Source organism: Protopterus annectens, chromosome 5.part0 (assembly GCF_019279795.1).
Source record: "Protopterus annectens isolate FY-2018-M chromosome 5.part0, PAN1.0, whole genome shotgun sequence".
Classification (NCBI taxonomy): Eukaryota; Metazoa; Chordata; order Ceratodontiformes; family Protopteridae; genus Protopterus; species Protopterus annectens.
The window spans coordinates 824,760,605-824,780,397 of record NC_056735.1 but is presented as its reverse complement, the minus strand read 5'-3'; the positions used below and the strand labels follow the sequence as shown (position 1 = coordinate 824,780,397).

Genomic DNA, 19,793 nt, shown 5'->3' with positions numbered 1-19,793 from the left:
AACCATGCTGAAACTAAAAGGCCTCAAGAACATGCAATATGTGTTCAATCTGACCTTTTAAAGCTTTCTCTCCATCTACTCTGGGAGCAGTAAGAGAGTCCACATAAAGAAGAAATTAAGAAATAATTCCAAGGTTCTTTGAATATTATCTTGTGCTGGTCTTATCAGTAAGATACTGCTTTGGCCTGTACTGATAACAGCAGAATCCACAAGCTTCAATTGAACCACACATACATTCTTACAGACTCAGTAGTTTAAAATTACGATTACACTAGTCTAAGAATAACAAGATCTAAGATTTTACTTGGCTTTAAAATGGCAAACATCACAGCCTGACTCCAATAAGGAGCAGGCATTTTATATGTGTGTATATGTACACGTATATATATCTATATATATATATATATATATATATATATATATATATATACACACACACACACACACACACACACACACACACACACACACACACACACACACACACACACACACATTAATTGAAAGTCACATGTTTACTATAGGCAGTCAATGAAGTATTAAAATGATCAAGCAGTTGGCCATCTAGCAGGAGGAGCCTTACTTGCTTTAAGATTTTTAATGGATTAATGGACTTCTTGTACTGTTGTTACGTAAATGGAGCTGTCAAGATGTGTACTTGATTAGTAGCTACTGAACTAAATACAAATCTGTAATTTTACAGCATACCTTAGACGTGTGTGCTTGAGGGGTAAACATTCCTGAAATGTTGACAGAAAAGTGATAATTTTGTCCCTATTTTGGTAAGAGATGTACCGTTTGGGTTACTGTTTCCCTAATTTCCATCTGTGGTGTCTTGTATGTATAGGGGCATCTTCCAGAACTGCATTTTAAAGATCATGTAGTCCAAGTATCAACCTGGGCACTACAAGAGTTGGGCTTAAAGAAAGTCGGGCTTAATCTTAATTAAATAAAATATGAGAGGTTATTGTTCATCAACAAAACACAGCTTGCCTACTGTAGGGGGTAGGCACTGGAAGTTTGGTGGCTGTTTCATGGTATGTGGGCAGCAGTCTGGAAGAAATACAGCTGTTATCAGTGACCTGGGATGGCTTGCAAAGCTGATAATTACAGCCAATATTAGTATGTGGATGGGAGCACTCTTGTTTAGAGAGAGGGCACAGTAGCATTCAAGGTGATGGAGATGCCCACATCAGTGGGGAGGGGAGCAGAACCTTAAAGAAAAAATGATGATGGCTGCAGAAATGATGGCATCCATAAATGGCTCTCATCCTATAGAAAGTAAATAAGATGACTGAGTGTGGAAGGCTGATGGCTACCAGGCAGTAGTGGGGACATGAATCACACAAAATAAAAATGGTTAAGGCAAGAAACGTAAGAAATTTAAGAAATTAGTCATGGACTGACTGACAATTCTACAAGTTTTGTCACCTTATACCATTACTTCATATTGGTGTCTACCTTTTACGTTTGCATAAGAGTTGCTTGGTTTTGTAATACTGTTAGGAAGGGGAGACAGACAGTAGACCGCAGTGACTAACCTCTCCCTGGATAACTGAAAGCATTTTTTCAAAGACAGAGAGGTTTGGACCTGTGTAAAGAACTTCTGCAATTGGTGATGATGACAGAATCAACAAAGGCATTCAACAAGACACAGGACAAGTGGATAAAGGGTAAGGGGGAGGTAGAATTTTAAGGCAAACAAAATGGCACTTCCCCAGCTTCCTCTAGTGACTGAATGGAGGAGGCACCCAAGTGTGTGCCCTCCTCCAAAATGGGCATGCCCACCCTTCCCTTTCCAGTGCTTCAACCAACTAGGCCACTAACTGAATCTACATCACCTGGGCCACGGTGAGGGCACTATCAGTCTACTCCATGGTACTGGCAAAGGCATAGCAGAGCTTGGGGCTAGTAAGAATGGTCAGTGAGATTAGTTGAGACTATCATTAACTGGTTAAAGAGTGACATTATAGACAAGAAAAATCTAAAATGAAATGAAATGCAAAAAATTGTCCAATGTGCATTTATAAAAATCTGTGAATCACTATTAAAGTCCAGAACAAACAGATGTCCATACATTTTGAAACCCACACTTGACAACTTACATATATTATTAAATACTTCTAAAATACAGATTTGTTGGTGACATGTGTATAGTTACCTGGACTTTCTCTGCAGCTGTGGGCCATAGCTGTCTGCACATGACCTTCTTTACTACATCAGGAAGAAGGCAGATAATTACTATTAGGATGATAGCAAGCCACGCTGGCCCACTAGAGAGCAGCTGCATAAAAACAAAGTACATCCTCTGGTAGTTCAGGAATGGCCTACAAAGAAAGAAAAACAAACTGAAATCAAAAGTGGGCATTAACTGAAACCGAGTGCTACACCTTTTACTTGCTATTGCTGGTGTTCTGAAGACATTTAACACATCAAAAAACTGCTAACAAACTACAAAAAATGGCATTTATTTTTCTGTTAGGTGGAGTGCCAAACAATGTAGAATAAAGTTCATAAAATAGCTCATTAAGTATGTGCTTCACTGAATTGCTTCTATACTGTGTTCCACTGCAGTTTGAATATACTTTGTAACACTTTGTAACTTGTGCCACAATGTATTTTTCATCCACCTTACATTTCTTAATAACAAGCTTTGTTAACATTTTATTAAGGATACTCCCACATAATTCTACTGTATCCCTCACTGATGACACTTGATCCCACACGGTTTGGTTTTGTCAAGGAAAGGTCATGCCTGTTAAATTTAGTTGTCTTCTTTGAGACAGTCACCAAGGCCATAGACAAGGGGAAGATGGTGCACACCGCCTATCTTAACTTGGTCAAAGCCTTTGATACTATTCCCCACTCAGGTACAATAGATACATTCTTTCAATTAGGCATCAATCCATATGTTACCAAATGGGTAGCAAGCTGGCTCACTGATAGAACCCACGTAAAGCAGAGTACCTCATTAACCCTTAACCTGGATAACTGGATGGGGAACAGAAAATACAGCCCTGGGATTCCACCTGTGTCCCTGCTGGACAGTGGCATATGGTGTTGACTTGTTGGAACATGGTCTAAATTCCTGGCTAGGCTTGTGAGGGCCTCAGGGCCAATAGCCTAGTAAATTTCCATGATCCTATGATGGAATAGTATGTGTGTGTGTAGGGGGGTTGCAGTCACAGACTAATATACAGGACATGTGCATCCATTGTGGTGCACTTACTGAAGTCTAAGGAGGTACCCTCATGTTCGCCCTATATTGATATCACACAGGGTAAAGTTTAATGAACTTTACAGTGATGTACATACAGGATAACCGGTATTTTATTAAGGATTTAATTTTAAACATCATACTGTAAAACAGACACAAATGGAAAATTTACTCCTCTCTCCCCATTAACCTTCCCTCAGGAAACAGCATCAAATATAACTCCCCCTGCTATCATTAGGGAACAGGTCCTTAATGCTCTCTTTAAGGCCAAGAACACTGCATCAGTGGGTATAGACAATATCCCAGGATGCCTTATAAATAGCATGAAACACAATCTATGAGGCCCTCTGGAATTGCTATTTAACTGTAGCATCCAAACAGGCTTCATGCCTCTTGAATGGAAAACAGCAACAGTCATTCCTCTAAACAAAGATGGTCCATCTACAGACGCATAAGTCTCACCAATCTCATATGCAAAGCCATGGAAAGAATTATCATAGAAATGATCAATAATGAAACAGAAATCCTCCAGAACCTGGAACTAACCCAATTTGGTCTCATCAAGGGCAGGTTATGCCTACTCAACCTGGTGGACTTCTTTGAGAAGGCCACCAAAGCAACGGATGATGGCAATATGGTTCACACTGCCTACTTTGACCTGGACAAGGAATCTGACACAATCACGTACTCCAGCGTTGTTGACAAACTCAGCAGGATAGGTACTACCCCTTCTGTCACTCAGTGGATAGCTAGCTGGCTCACAGACAGGACCCAGGAAATTAGAATTGGGGAGTCCACCTCTACAAAAAGGCCAGTCACAAATGAAGTCACTCAAGGATCATTCCTGGGACTGCTTCTTTTTGGCATTTACTTCTCTGAAGTCAAAACCAACATCAATGGCCTTTAATTGACTAAATTTGCAGATGATTGCAAATTAGGAGCAGTCAATGAAGAGAGAACTGCCAAGGGGTAACATGTTTGTTTACATGGGGAAGGGAAGCAGACAGGGAGAGACTAGATGGGGAAGGAATGAAGGTAGAGTATATAGTGCCAGTAAATATAATGTGTGCCAACTGTGAGGGAGGAGGAGTCAAAACCAAAAAGGGTGGAATGGGAAAGGGAAAGACATGCGAACAAATTACTACTTATACATCTTTTAATACTTTTTGGTTGGAGACTAAGGTTACATCGGGTTAATGTTTGTATACAGAAAGGGAGGTAGAGATGAGAACACTGGTCTTCTTTTATTCTCTGTTTGATATTGCAACTGGTCCCAAGTGAATCCCAGCTTCTCATCCTCTTTGAACTGCTGTGACGCTTCCTAAACGTAAGGCTACGTTGCAGAGTGCTTATACATTTAAATGTCTGGCAGTTGACTGAGAAGATTAAGGAGCTGTTAATGAGCTGTTTCCTGTGGTCCAGTGGTACGAGGTTTGATTCCCCTCAGCTTCCACTGCCTAACTGTGTAACTTTGAGCAAGTCATTTGGCCAGACACTGCTCCAGGGCTGATGCTGAAAAATAAAGGTCCATGGAGATCAGTCCTCTACTCCAGGAAACAAATACAAAATAAAATAAAAAAATAATAATAAAGTTAAAAACTCTCCACAGTTAGATATGATGAAGTCTTCAGACAAAAGCAATTATCTAAGACAAATAAGCCAAAATACTTTAGAAGAGTGGGAAGCCTCAGATTTATCTTTTTTTGTTTGTTTTTGTATTGGACAAAGTAATGGCAGATTATTTCCTTAGGTCTTCTGCATTTAATTGGTTTTTGTCTACTGAGATCTGTACTTACAGGAAGTGCACCCAAGTATCGAAAAGAGGATTATTTCCTATGCCGCCTCACAGTAAGATGTTGTCCCGTTCGATTCTCAGCTAGAACGTCTTCTGTGTGGAGACATGCGCGAATGGGCATACCTTCGTTGAAGGTTGTGCGTCAGGGCTGGCAACTCGGCACGTAAAAATCTACTGCCAATCATTAGCGGACCGGAGTTCCGCTGTGGCGATCCCTAACTAGGAAAAGCCGAAAGACACAACATTAAGACCTAAAGAGACTGAAATCAAGGTTAGCACCAACTTGGAGATAACACTTTTGATGATGTTTTATGATTTTTACTAAGAAGGGACAGAAATACATCAGTCCTCTTAAGTACCTATCCACTGCATTAACACTAGTATTCTTAATATACATGCCAGATCCTTTTGTTCGCAGACTACAGCAGATCATTGTGACTTAAAATGCCACAAAGGGGGTGAAAAAAATAAATGAATCGTCATCTAAGATGGTACTTAATCAGTGGCCAAAATGATCAAAGTAAAACAAAGCCTGCACACTAGAGATGTGTTTAACCAGAACAAAATTTGCTACTCATATATTTTAAATGTAGCAAAATAGCTCAAAATGACTTACTTACCTTGTTCATCATTCATTTTAGCACAAGAAATGTTCAAAATGTTTATTCCTGATTAAACAAACTCAACATTATCGCACTTTTTCCTTTGTTCAGCTCCATTTAAGCACCTGCTTCAGATTTTCAAGAAATTCACAAAATAAACCTAGGAAATTCTGCAGAGCTCAAATGTGTACTAAGAGAAACAGGATTCAGCACTTGTTGAACTTGTAATATACCACAACAAACAGAGACTGCTCATTCAGTAACCAGTGAGCAAACCAAGAAAATACCCCAGTGGGTGCAATATGTAATCATAATGTAGTAGCCCTGCTTGAAACACAGTTAAAATCTGATGGTGTACTCCTGAGCAAAGAAAAAGCACAAAGGAAGCAAAATGTGATGACCAAGAGAAGTATATTGTGCTTCACAGAAACTGAACAAAGTAAAAGTATACCTGGACAATGTAAAATTGCACTGCCATAACAGTGCACAGCCTATATGTTTCAATGAACCCTGCCGCAAATCTTGCTTTGATCCTTCAGAGAGTATCATATAACCAGCCTTTCATGTCTGTAGTAGCCATATGCATACTGTTTGACGTTCTACACCTGGAATCATGCAATGTATTGTTTCTGCATGCATAAGCCTGTGCTGAAAGCAGTAATTTCTAATAGGAATACCAGCTGCCTTTACTCTGTATATTATGTGAATGACTGATGATATTAATTTTCTAACAAAAAGATCCCAGTGTTGCAACAAAAAATGAATAAAATTTAATAGATGCCTAAACTAATCAGTTTCAGTCTTTTATACTTTGAGACCTTAAAATGTTGACATTTGGATTCTGGTGATGTCTAACTACCAAAACTCCATTTAAAGCCACAGCTGTCAAGCAATATGAGGGCCTGCTTACAATAACTTCTGAGGTGGTCACAGTCTTACTGTTATCACTACTTCCAAAGGGGGGGTGTCTAAAATGGAAGGCCTTTTACTCGATTACTAAACTTCCCATTGATCATATAGTTCCAGAAGAATGGAAACAGTCCTGTGTCATTCCCCTATCCAAAGCATCTTCCTCCAAAACTTCTACGACAGCTCTCTTTCCACCTGCCCATTACTACTGACTGACTGCAGAAGGTATCTTGTAAACCAGCCATCGACTACAATGCTAAATATGGCTCGTTATCAAAATACAATACTGGCATTTTACTGTCACTTCTCTTTTCTCAGATTCCATTAGAATCCTAATGATGGATTTGGCCTTCTCATCCACTGTATTCTTGATGGACTTTAAAGGGTCTTTTGCCTTATCAGCCATAGATTATTTCTCGGCTGATATCACTCAGAGTTGTGGAAGATTCTGCGAGGTGGTTTCCCAACTAATGCACTAGAAGGACTACAAAGATTAAGATTTCACACTTCATATCAGATATTGAACTTTACAATGTTCAGTTGTTGGACTCTTACTATTTTTTTACATGATTTCTAGTATGTCCAAGTATTTGTTTGGCCTACAGCTTACTCTCTATGTATTCACTTTGTACACCTAGCCATTACTGACCAAATTCAAATATAAAAAAAATGAAAGAAATTCCAAGCAATACTTTGAAATTGTTTTCCATATTTAACACTTGCATTTAAGGGATCTGCTACAAGAATAGGAGTCCCAAACTGCTGAAAGCAAACTCATCAAACCTAATGGATCAAAATATAACTCCTATAAATAAGAAAGCCCACAAGAAAAGCATCATATTTTGCAGGGGACAAACCTTCATTCATACTCCTTGTTGGCAACTTTGCCACCTCAACACTCTTACATAAATATAGTGAATCCATCACAGAAAACCATGACAAACAGAACAACTCCATAAAAGGGGTAATACAACAGCTGCAGCAAATGCAATCTCACTGCTTATCTTGTATGTCAGAAAACACGGGCAAAGAACATAAATATTGCATATTCACACAATGATAAAAATTGCCATTATGTGAACATAAGACATGATTTTTATTAAATACTGGGCATGAATGCAGTACAAAAATGGAAATATATGTTAATATTTATTTCAGAGGACAAGCTCCTATTGCCCTGACACTAATATTTTAACTAAAAGGTTATACAATCTAAGCCAACAAGAAATATGTTCTTTGCTAAAAAACTACGTCTTCTTTCTCTTCAATAATACTGTAGGACAAATAAGAGCACACAACTTGTACACGAGTGCAGGGGGCTGGTCTCCTAATTAAAAAAAAAAACAACAGTGCAGTTCCTTATTTTGTTTAACATATGTTACATATTCATATTTTTATGTTTCATGATTTTCTAATACTTAACCTTTTATGTTGCCTTTTTAATTCAGACTTACAAATCTGCTCAGGATTTTGTGAGTTGAACAATAATGCACAGACTCTGGAAATCGGACATATTTTATATAGAAATGGCTTGTTTCTTTTGTTTTGTGAAGTGGCAATCACTCTCCAGATACATAAATCCTACTCCATATTCATATCACAGTGTTTCAAACTGGGGTTCTAAACAAGACACAATGATCACTAGTAGTCCTCAAAAGCTACCACCATTCCTCTCTCTGGCCTTATGAGAAATTTAAGTATCTGTGGGTCTGGTTTAATAATTCTCTTTCCTGCACCCACCACTCTGGCTGGGCAGCTCACAAATTGTCTCAAAACTATTTTCTTTATTCCTAACATGACTTCTCACATGTGAAGTTTGAATAGCCAGTGAGAAAAAAATGTTCTTAAACTCCCAGATGGAATACTGCTTATCCCACTTCAAATTAGGACTTTATAAAACGCTAAAAGTTTGTAGTCCATCTTAACTGCAATTTGTACATTTATTTCTCTATTCTCCTTTCTTGCATATCACTGTGTTTCAGTTTAGCAAGCTGGATGTCTCTCCAACTCTGAAAAGTGCATGTGTGTTACTCCAGTCTTCAACACAAATGACTTAGTAAATAATGGCCTATAACTGAGAAAAAAATCAGATTCTATACCAACATTATTCCTTTAGATCCCACAATGAAGATAGCATGGATTTACAGTGGGTATCATTTGTTTTGTCTTTCCTCTGTCTAACAAAAAAAAGATGTGTTGACTGTATCTCTGACTATAAACCTGTGAGCCTCTTTTGCTGACTTGCAAACACCATATTTTCTGTCAGACTCGCAGTTAATAACCTGCAGTAACAGTGGGGGATGGGGGTATACATTTCTCAACTAAGCATAGCACATCTTAATAAGCAAATTCCTTTTGTCATCTCTTTTACTGAAACATCTGCTGAAATTATGGTGCTGGTGTAATTTTCACAGACACATTTCTCGTCATATCTGGAACAGCTGACTCTCTTACCTTTAAAACAACTGGTGACCACAAATTTCTCAAGGATACAATGCCTGCACATTATGAAACTTAACTGCTGTGAAAGTGATCCTGGATCAAGTAAGGCTGCTCATTCAGCTTTACTGCCCTTGCTGTTTTTGAATATTTTACTGTACTCATGAGTATCAGTTGAACTATGTTTGGCATCATGATTTGTAAAGCATTCCTAATTATTTACTAGCGTAATGCTTATGTATTGTTTGTAACTTTTAATATGGACTTATACTTTATTGCTCAATTCATTACTGTATACAGTCTTCAGATAATACTATTACCCAGATAATAAATAACCATCACATTTCAGTAATAATACTGATAACGCTATTGACACAAAGACAGACAGAAGTACATACCATATGATACCGCCCCAAAGCAGAGAGAAGACTACATAGAATAACAGTGATCCCCAAATTACAAAGTGGTTCACCCATGTCCAGTAACGAGTGTCTAGTGCAAGCTGGAAGAAAAAAAAAACAAAGAAAAACTCAATGTTCACAGTACAGGTCATAATCCATAACTTGCAAAGACCGAGTCATAACACAACTTATTAAAATTAAACAGATACCAGTGACACCATTAAGAGTCTTGCTGTAAGGTTAGCACTGAAGTCTAGATTTTAAGTATTACTTGAATGGATATGGGGCCTCCAAGAATATATAATTACCTGTACATATGGCAGTATTATTTTGAATGATCCATCAGCAGACTAGCAAGTGAAGGTAAATAATTCTTCCTGTTCTCAGTACACAAAGACATACATCATCAGACGTTTGAGTTCATGGATTATTCTCAGTTAAGTTCTACTGTGTAATACAGAGTCACTGAAATACTTTGTGTACAGAGCTAATAAGTTTACTGCACTTCTCATTACCTTTAAAGAATTTCTGCCATTCAAAATGACAAATTAACCATTTTATTCAAAATACATGCTAAGAGGACAATATAAAAGTTAGACTTTAATGTATTTCTCACCATGGGCTGAACACATGCTGTACTACAACACTCATTATTTGCTCATGTTTTTTTACCTCTTTTGTACATTTTTCACATATCAATATCCACCTTTACTACGTTACCAAATATGCACATATCTCCTCCCTTATTTCTTTCCCTCATTTTTATATATTTTTTCCAAACCATAATACTCTCTAACTTTTCTAATACATTTCTATAATTTTCTCATACTTCACTTTCCCCTTCCTTACATCATCCTGCCACAAAAAAATGTTATACTACTTTTTAAGTTCAATCCACCACTCAGACTATTTTTATATAAGGTCTTCATTATTATATGATCCTTCCATAGCTGCAATACTTTCTACTCTCCAGTTTTATCCCATAATTTCTCATTTCATTTTATTCCATTTTCCGTTTTAATATACCACCTTTTTCCATCACCTCCATCCCTATTTTTAAATGGTCTGCAAAAACAGTTATAACAGCATCACTATTTACTACCCTCAAGTTTTAGATAATACAAAATAGTGAATTTCTGGTCCAAGTCCCTCCCTTATATAAGTCCACTGACTTTTGTTCCACACTACTAATTTGCCACATTTCATTACCTTCTGTATTTTTTTACATCTTTCTCCTTCTTTTTATATTCAGCCCTTAAATCACAATTAAAGCCCACAGCAATTATATTTTTCATGTTAACCACCACATAATCTAAAAATCTGATGTAATGGATTCTCTCTTTCTTTACTAGCAATATACACATATAATGCTATAATTCTATAAACATGCTCTCTCCACCTCACATCCGCACCATTTAACCTTTCCATCCTTACCAATGCTACATCAAGTATTTTCACACAACACAGCTATTTCATAGAAATGTTCACTTCTTAAGTTCTATATTATATTTCCACCCCACAGACTTTTTTCACTTGTCAGAAATCTTACATCGTCTAACAGAATAACATTCACATCACACTGGGCACACCATTCCAGCATCCCCATCCTTCTTACAGTATTAATAATACTATTCACATTTACTGAAAGTAATCTACAATTGTTACTGTTCCTTCTTTTTTAAGTTTAGTGGAAATATTTTTAAATTAATTATATTAATTTTACTATTTCCCCTATTACATATTTTCCAGGGTTTATGTACAAAGAATCCTTGATTCCCAGAATCTAACATTTTACTGGCTAGAACTTCAAAAATTATTAGTATCAATCCCTACTCTTGGCTTCTCTTCTTGCATGCAACCTGTCTCATCCTTTCCCCTCCATATTTTTTTCTATAGTTTCTTCTTCCCCTAGTTTGCCCTCTCCCCATCCTCTTGTCACCTTTCCTCCCTTTACCCTTCTTTTTTTATTTTTATTTAATCTTGAGAATTCATCCAAAAATATTCTTTATTGTTATAAACAACCTGCATTCAGCTGCACAAACTTTTGTGGTATATCCTCCTCACTGGTTACATTGTATCTTGTAACAACCATTAATTAAATGAGAGCCCCCCACACACACACACACAAAAAAAAACATGATTTAGGCTGCCCAGCATACCTTAATGTTTGTCTAGAACCTGTGACAAAATAACACCTGACATGTGTCAACATGTTTTTTTACATTTCAAAACAGCTCCCAAAAATTAACTACATGTAGATAACAGTGATCACAACAGTTCAAGTCTACACCACTCACCATGTAAGGGGCTTTTACCCTGTATCCCATTATTCATTACTACAAGTGCCACATCACTGCATTTTGGGGTACACAAAGCATTCACTTATGGTAGCCTTGTTGAACAGCTGTTGCTCTGGCCATTTGCTCATTATTATGCAATCAGTCATTTCACAATGTGATTATTTTAGCTATTTGTATTATAGTCATTTCAGTATCATTATTATGAATAGGACACAATGAATATAGTAGTTGAAAAATGGACATTAGTAAAAGTAATTATGCCTGCAAGAGCATAAGAGCACAGATCACAGGCGACTTACCTTTCATTGTGTCCTGACAGTAATGTTTCATACCAAAAATATGGCAACTCTAAGCAACTGCATCTGTACCAGTAAAACAGTCAAGTATAACCTGAGCTCTCTTTTCCAGCAAACAGTGTTCTGAACAGGCTAACATGAGCACAACATTACCTTTGGAATCATTCTTTCAAAGTGCAGGAATGTACAAGAAACAAAGCATCATTCTTTAAAAAAATGTATTATCCTATGCCAGCAAAGGAGATCCAGTAAGAAGCATGTCAATTATACAGCAATTTTTTTCTCAAATATCAAGTAAAATGGCTTAAATAATCAAATTCAATGTGTTACAACATAGTAACATCACTAAAAAGTGAATACACAGTGCAGAACCAAACAAAGGTATAACTCGTGTTAAGAAATCAGTAACTAAAACCTAAGAATATTTTAGATGAATCTAAAAACTATCTGTAACAAACTCCCAATATGTGCATGCCTAGTTAGTCCGCCATTCTCCAGATATACTACTTGTAACCAAAACCTGTTTTAAACAAGAAAAATGAATAAATTCTCCAACTAGGTGTTAATATTCTCAAGCTAGACAGTAACAAATGAAAAATAACCAGGAGTAGTAGCCATAATTTACAAAAACATCACTTGGATTAGCCCGCCACTATAGCAACTTAGCCCTAATTTGATAATGTTGAATTGCTAACAACATCCCTCAAGCTCATCTCACACAAACGAATGGTCACAGCAGGTTTGTACATTCCCCCAGGAAACTATACATCTCTTATAGAGGACATCTTATACTGGACCTCCACTAACATATATCAGGAAATTATAATCATAGAAGATGTTAATAATGAGTGGACTACCTTAAACACCTACAACCCAACAAATACCACTGAAATGTATGGCTTTATTCAACTAATTAATTCACCCTACAAGATACAACAAATGTACTTCAAAGGAAACTACATTGGATTGGATATCTGCAACACAATCAAAAAGCATACACCCTATGGGATACTACTTAATATTCTATTTTTTTGTAGCATTTAAACCCCACATTTGAGCTGGTTTGGGTTTGTTTGCACATCACCCACTGCAGCTGCACTATTTTTAACCCATTACAAGATATTCCAAATACAAATTTTCCCTTAGTAGCACTTGTGTAATCACCTAGTAGTACTCCTCTAAGACCTTCCACCCTTTACCTCCTTAGCTCGCTCTGGCCTCTCTCCCTCAGATCCTAACAAATATGCATGGACAATTTCCTATAGTTTCTCCTGTCAGTCTGGTTGATATGGACATCCTGAGACAGTGTAGTAAATGCCTCATGTACACGGGCAACCCTCTACTACTACCACCTAGGAAAACAATTTGCGAGAGATGCAGTTACATCAAGCACCTATGAACTCTGCACACAAACAAAACAATAAACATTTTACAGTGAGCTTATCGAAGGAAGGACACTCAGCAAACTCGGAGCTACAATATATAACATTAAGTATCCTGGTTTTTGTTTATTTTGTTCTTTATTTCTTTGTTGTTTATAGCACTTTGTGTACTGTGTATTTTTTCTAGCTAGTTTCACTGTGTGTGAGGTATTAACTGGAAATTGTCCACCCTTATTAAGCATCTGTTGGGTTGTTTGTTTATGATAACTTGTTGCAGTTAAACTCTTTTTTTCTAGTGGCTCCTTTAGCTGTTTAACACTTTCATTTAAAGGCTCACTGCTGCTTTTCAGCTGGGAGTAACACTTCTGCAGTTTGTTCTAAGTAGTGTGGATATTTGTAGCATTTCCATATTCAGGCTTGTATTTGGGCCTAGTGTTTGTGGAGGCTGTGTGTCTGAGTACATAATTCAGGGACATCTTGTTTTAGCCAAAGCCATTAGGCATTTCAGTGAGAGAGACTTGTTTGAGGTCATTGGCTGACTGAGGTCTCCTGGACTACAGCTTAGACTAAGCACCTCATTGGTTCTTTTGAGATTTCTTTCTTAAAAACTGTCTCAGGTTTCAACTTTCTGTTACCTAAGAAGCTCAGTTGTGAGTGTTCAGCCATTTTACAGTGAGCTTATCGAAGGAAGGACACTCAGCAAACTCAGAGCTACAATATATAACATTAAGTATCCTGGTTTTGTTTATTTTGTTCTTTATTTCTTTGTTGTTTATAGCACTTTGTGTACTGTGTATTTTTCTAGCTAGTTTCACTGTGTGTGAGGTATTAACTGGAAATTGTCCACCCTTATTAAGCATCTGTTGGGTTGTTTGTTTATGATAACTTGTTGCAGTTAAACTCTTTTTTCTAGTGGCTCCTTTAGCTGTTTAACACTTTCATTTAAAGGCTCACTGCTGCTTTTCAGCTGGGAGTAACACTTCTGCAGTTTGTTCTAAGTAGTGTGGATATTTGTAGCATTTCCATATTCAGGCTTGTATTTGGGCCTAGTGTTTGTGGAGGCTGTGTGTCTGAGTACATAATTCAGGGACATCTTGTTTTAGCCAAAGCCATTAGGCATTTCAGTGAGAGAGACTTGTTTGAGGTCATTGGCTGACTGAGGTCTCCTGGACTACAACTTAGACTAAGCACCTCATTGGTTCTTTTGAGATTTCTTTCTTAAAAACTGTCTCAGGTTTCAACTTTCTGTTACCTAAGAAGCTCAGTTGTGAGTGTTCAGCCATTTTACAGTGAGCTTATCGAAGGAAGGACACTCAACAAACTCGAGCTACAATATATAACATTAAGTATCCTGGTTTTTGTTTATTTTGTTCTTTATTTCTTTGTTGTTTATAGCACTTTGTGTACTGTGTATTTTTCTAGCTAGTTTCACTGTGTGTGAGGTATTAACTGGAAATTGTCCACCCTTATTAAGCATCTGTTGGGTTGTTTGTTTATGATAACTTGTTGCAGTTAAACTCTTTTTTCTAGTGGCTCCTTTAGCTGTTTAACACTTTCATTTAAAGGCTCACTGCTGCTTTTCAGCTGGGAGTAACACTTCTGCAGTTTGTTCTAAGTAGTGTGGATATTTGTAGCATTTCCATATTCAGGCTTGTATTTGGGCCTAGTGTTTGTGGAGGCTGTGTGTCTGAGTACATAATTCAGGGACATCTTGTTTTAGCCAAAGCCATTAGGCATTTCAGTGAGAGAGACTTGTTTGAGGTCATTGGCTGACTGAGGTCTCCTGGACTACAACTTAGACTAAGCACCTCATTGGTTCTTTTGAGATTTCTTTCTTAAAAACTGTCTCAGGTTTCAACTTTCTGTTACCTAAGAAGCTCAGTTGTGAGTGTTCAGCCATTTTACAGTGAGCTTATCGAAGGAAGGACACTCAGCAAACTCGAGCTACAATATATAACATTAAGTATCCTGGTTTTTGTTTATTTTGTTCTTTATTTCTTTGTTGTTTATAGCACTTTGTGTACTGTGTATTTTTCTAGCTAGTTTCACTGTGTGTGAGGTATTAACTGGAAATTGTCCACCCTTATTAAGCATCTGTTGGGTTGTTTGTTTATGATAACTTGTTGCAGTTAAACTCTTTTTCTAGTGGCTCCTTTAGCTGTTTAAAACTTTCATTTAAAGGCTCACTGCTGCTTTTCAGCTGGGAGTAACACTTCTGCAGTTTGTTCTAAGTAGTGTGGATATTTGTAGCATTTCCATATTCAGGCTTGTATTTGGGCCTAGTGTTTGTGGAGGCTGTGTGTCTGAGTACATAATTCAGGGACATCTTGTTTTAGCCAAAGCCATTAGGCATTTCAGTGAGAGAGACTTGTTTGAGGTCATTGGCTGACTGAGGTCTCCTGGACTGCAACTTAGACTAAGCACCTCATTGGTACTTTTGAGATTTCTTTCTTAAAACTGTCTCAGGTTTCAACTTTCTGTTACCTAAGAAGCTCAGTTGTGAGTGTTCAGCCATTTTACAGTGAGCTTATCGAAGGAAGGACACTCAACAAACTCGAGCTACAATATATAACATTAAGTATCCTGGTTTTGTTTATTTTGTTCTTTATTTCTTTGTTGTTTATAGCACTTTGTGTACTGTGTATTTTTCTAGCTAGTTTCACTGTGTGTGAGGTATTAACTGGAAATTGTCCACCCTTATTAAGCATCTGTTGGGTTGTTTGTTTATGATAACTTGTTGCAGTTAAACTCTTTTTTTCTAGTGGCTCCTTTAGCTGTTTAACACTTTCATTTAAAGGCTCACTGCTGCTTTTCAGCTGGGAGTAACACTTCTGCAGTTTGTTCTAAGTAGTGTGGATATTTGTAGCATTTCCATATTCAGGCTTGTATTTGGGCCTAGTGTTTGTGGAGGCTGTGTGTCTGAGTACATAATTCAGGGACATCTTGTTTTAGCCAAAGCCATTAGGCATTTCAGTGAGAGAGACTTGTTTGAGGTCATTGGCTGACTGAGGTCTCCTGGACTACAGCTTAGACTAAGCACCTCCTTGGTTCTTTTGAGATTTCTTTCTTAAAACTGTCTCAGGTTTCAACTTTCTGTTACCTAAGAAGCTCAGTTGTGAGTGTTCAGCCATTTTACAGTGAGCTTATCGAAGGAAGGACACTCAGCAAACTCGAGCTACAATATATAACATTAAGTATCCTGGTTTTTGTTTATTTTGTTCTTTATTTCTTTGTTGTTTATAGCACTTTGTGTACTGTGTATTTTTCTAGCTAGTTTCACTGTGTGTGAGGTATTAACTGGAAATTGTCCACCCTTATTAAGCATCTGTTGGGTTGTTTGTTTATGATAACTTGTTGCAGTTAAACTCTTTTTCTAGTGGCTCCTTTAGCTGTTTAACACTTTCATTTAAAGGCTCACTGCTGCTTTTCAGCTGGGAGTAACACTTCTGCAGTTTGTTCTAAGTAGTGTGGATATTTGTAGCATTTCCATATTCAGGCTTGTATTTGGGCCTAGTGTTTGTGGAGGCTGTGTGTCTGAGTACATAATTCAGGGACATCTTGTTTTAGCCAAAGCCATTAGGCATTTCAGTGAGAGAGACTTGTTTGAGGTCATTGGCTGACTGAGGTCTCCTGGACTACAGCTTAGACTAAGCACCTCATTGGTTCTTTTGAGATTTCTTTCTTAAAAACTGTCTCAGGTTTCAACTTTCTGTTACCTAAGAAGCTCAGTTGTGAGTGTTCAGCCATTTTACAGTGAGCTTATCGAAGGAAGGACACTCAACAAACTCGGGGCTACAATATTTAACATTAAGTATCCTGGTTTTGTTTATTTTGTTCTTTATTTCTTTGTTGTTTATAGCACTTTGTGTACTGTGTATTTTTCTAGCTAGTTTCACTGTGTGTGAGGTATTAACTGGAAATTGTCCACCCTTATTAAGCATCTGTTGGGTTGTTTGTTTATGATAACTTGTTGCAGTTAAACTCTTTTTCTAGTGGCTCCTTTAGCTGTTTAAAACTTTCATTTAAAGGCTCACTGCTGCTTTTCAGCTGGGAGTAACACTTCTGCAGTTTGTTCTAAGTAGTGTGGATATTTGTAGCATTTCCATATTCAGGCTTGTATTTGGGCCTAGTGTTTGTGGAGGCTGTGTGTCTGAGTACATAATTCAGGGACATCTTGTTTTAGCCAAAGCCATTAGGCATTTCAGTGAGAGAGACTTGTTTGAGGTCATTGGCTGACTGAGGTCTCCTGGACTACAACTTAGACTAAGCACCTCATTGGTTCTTTTGAGATTTCTTTCTTAAAAACTGTCTCAGGTTTCAACTTTCTGTTACCTAAGAAGCTCAGTTGTGAGTGTTCAGCCATTTTACAGTGAGCTTATCGAAGGAAGGACACTCAGCAAACTCAGACTACAATATATAACATTAAGTATCCTGGTTTTGTTTATTTTGTTCTTTATTTCTTTGTTGTTTATAGCACTTTGTGTACTGTGTATTTTTCTAGCTAGTTTCACTGTGTGTGAGGTATTAACTGGAAATTGTCCACCCTTATTAAGCATCTGTTGGGTTGTTTGTTTATGATAACTTGTTGCAGTTAAACTCTTTTTCTAGTGGCTCCTTTAGCTGTTTAACACTTTCATTTAAAGGCTCACTGCTGCTTTTCAGCTGGGAGTAACACTTCTGCAGTTTGTTTCCCACCCTCCCTCCCTGTTGGTATAGTGTTTTTATAGTTGGTGGCTTTGCAGTTGCCGCCCCTAGTGTAAATTTGATCTGGGACCCTCCTCCCAGTCTAGCGTCATTACCTCATTCTACCCAGTACAGGGAGAGCATTTGAGAAGGCCAATCAGCTTAGTTTCTGCTACTCCTTTCTCTCTTTCCTTTCTCTCTTTCAAAAAAAAAAAAAAAAAAAAAAAAATATATATATATATACTGTATTTGTGTTTTTTCTTACTTTATTTTGCTCTTGCGTCATCTTAAAAGTACTCAATTGTATTTATTACTGCTTGGTGTAACTCATTGTAAGCCTTTTAGTTTAAGCACCTGGGCTTCAGACCAGTTTTACATTAGGAAGGTTTGTGGTCTGCACTGTAGTGGCAGAACAGGTAGCTTACATCCTTCTAAGTTGGGAACTGCTGATTGAGGGCTCAGTGTCTGTTATTCTAAAAGTGTATTAATTCTGGTTTAAGCACTTGGGCTTGAGGCCAGTTATTTTACATTAAGAGGGTTCGTGTTCTGCACTCTTGTGGGAGGAGAGGCTGGACTCTGTCCTTCTGAGCTGGGAATTTCTGGTTAAAGCTTATAGTGCCTGCATATTTGAACTGCTTCTTACTGAAATTGGTACACCTCGTTTGGCATAGACTAGATCCAGACCTGCTGAATCTAGCTTTGTTTGTATAACTTGAGCACTAATCCAGGCATTTTTAAAGTATTCAGTTGTATTTATTACTGCTGGTAGTAACTTGATTAAAGTGTAGCTATCATTTCTAAGTCTTTTGGATTAAGCACTTGGGCTTCAGACCAGTTGTTTTACATTAGGAAGGTTTGTGGCCTGCACTGTGGTGGCAGGACAGGCAGCTTACATCCTTCTAGGTTAGGAACTGCTGATTGAGAGCTCAGTGTCTGTTATTCTAAAAGTGTATTAGTTCTGGTTTAAGCACTTGGGCTTCAGGCCAGTTATTTTACGTTAGGAAGGATTGCGGTCTGCACTCTTGTGGGAGGAGAGGCTGGACTCTGCCCTTCTGAGCTGAATAGCGACTTTTCTTGATACTAAGTATAATTTTGTTGCTTTCCACATCTGAATACCTAGCGACTGTATTTCGCCTGCCTTTCTGTTACACTGAAGCTGTTTTTACTGCATTTAACTTAATATTGCACTTGGAATCCTTGTTTGTTACTATTTGACTGTATTTGTAGCAAATTCTTCTGTGTAAGCTGTAGTAGCTGATTCATAGCATTTATAAGTGTTTGCTGTACCTGTTTCTGCCTGTTCTGTGAAAAAAAAAAAAGAAAAAAAAAAAGAAAAAAATATCTCTTGTTTTCCTGCTTTACTAGTTTAGTCCAGTTTCAGAGTTGCTGATTCCTGGGCTTTGGTTGTAGTTCCTGTGTACTGTTTCCTTGCCTTATTTGGGGAGGAAGTTACCTTGCTTACCAGTGGGAGTGGGAAGCATTGAGCTGCCTTTGTCCAGTTTTGTGAGGTTTCAGCCAGTAACTAGTAGTTTATTGGTCGTTTTGGGCCAGTTTCTAGCTTTTCCAGCCCCTGGTATAAAAGCGTAAACCAGCGTTAAGCCTTGATTTAAGCGGAGCTGCCACTGTTGCACACTAGGGCAGCGCCCGGTTAGGCAGGTTTAAACTATTCGGGCTACCTAAAGTCCACTCTTCAAATTTTCCCTTAAAACTACCTTCCTCGAACTATACTACTGATCTAATCAGCTTATCCTATAACTAAAAAGATCATC

The 19,793-nt window shown here is 37.7% G+C and overlaps 1 protein-coding gene across 6 annotated transcripts in view; it reads right to left on the bottom strand.

The window, feature by feature from the left end:
* ATP11A (ATPase phospholipid transporting 11A) overlaps positions 1-19,793 on the bottom strand; it is a 1,534,794-nt gene that overhangs the window by 79,646 nt on the left and 1,435,355 nt on the right. For all 6 annotated transcript variants that reach the window (XM_044072636.1, XM_044072632.1, XM_044072633.1 and 3 more), the window contains 2 exons: positions 9,361-9,464; positions 2,162-2,327 (listed from right to left, as the gene is read on the bottom strand). In XM_044072636.1, the coding sequence (XP_043928571.1) occupies positions 2,162-2,327; positions 9,361-9,464 (270 nt within the window). The remainder of the gene's footprint in view (positions 1-2,161; positions 2,328-9,360; positions 9,465-19,793) is intronic.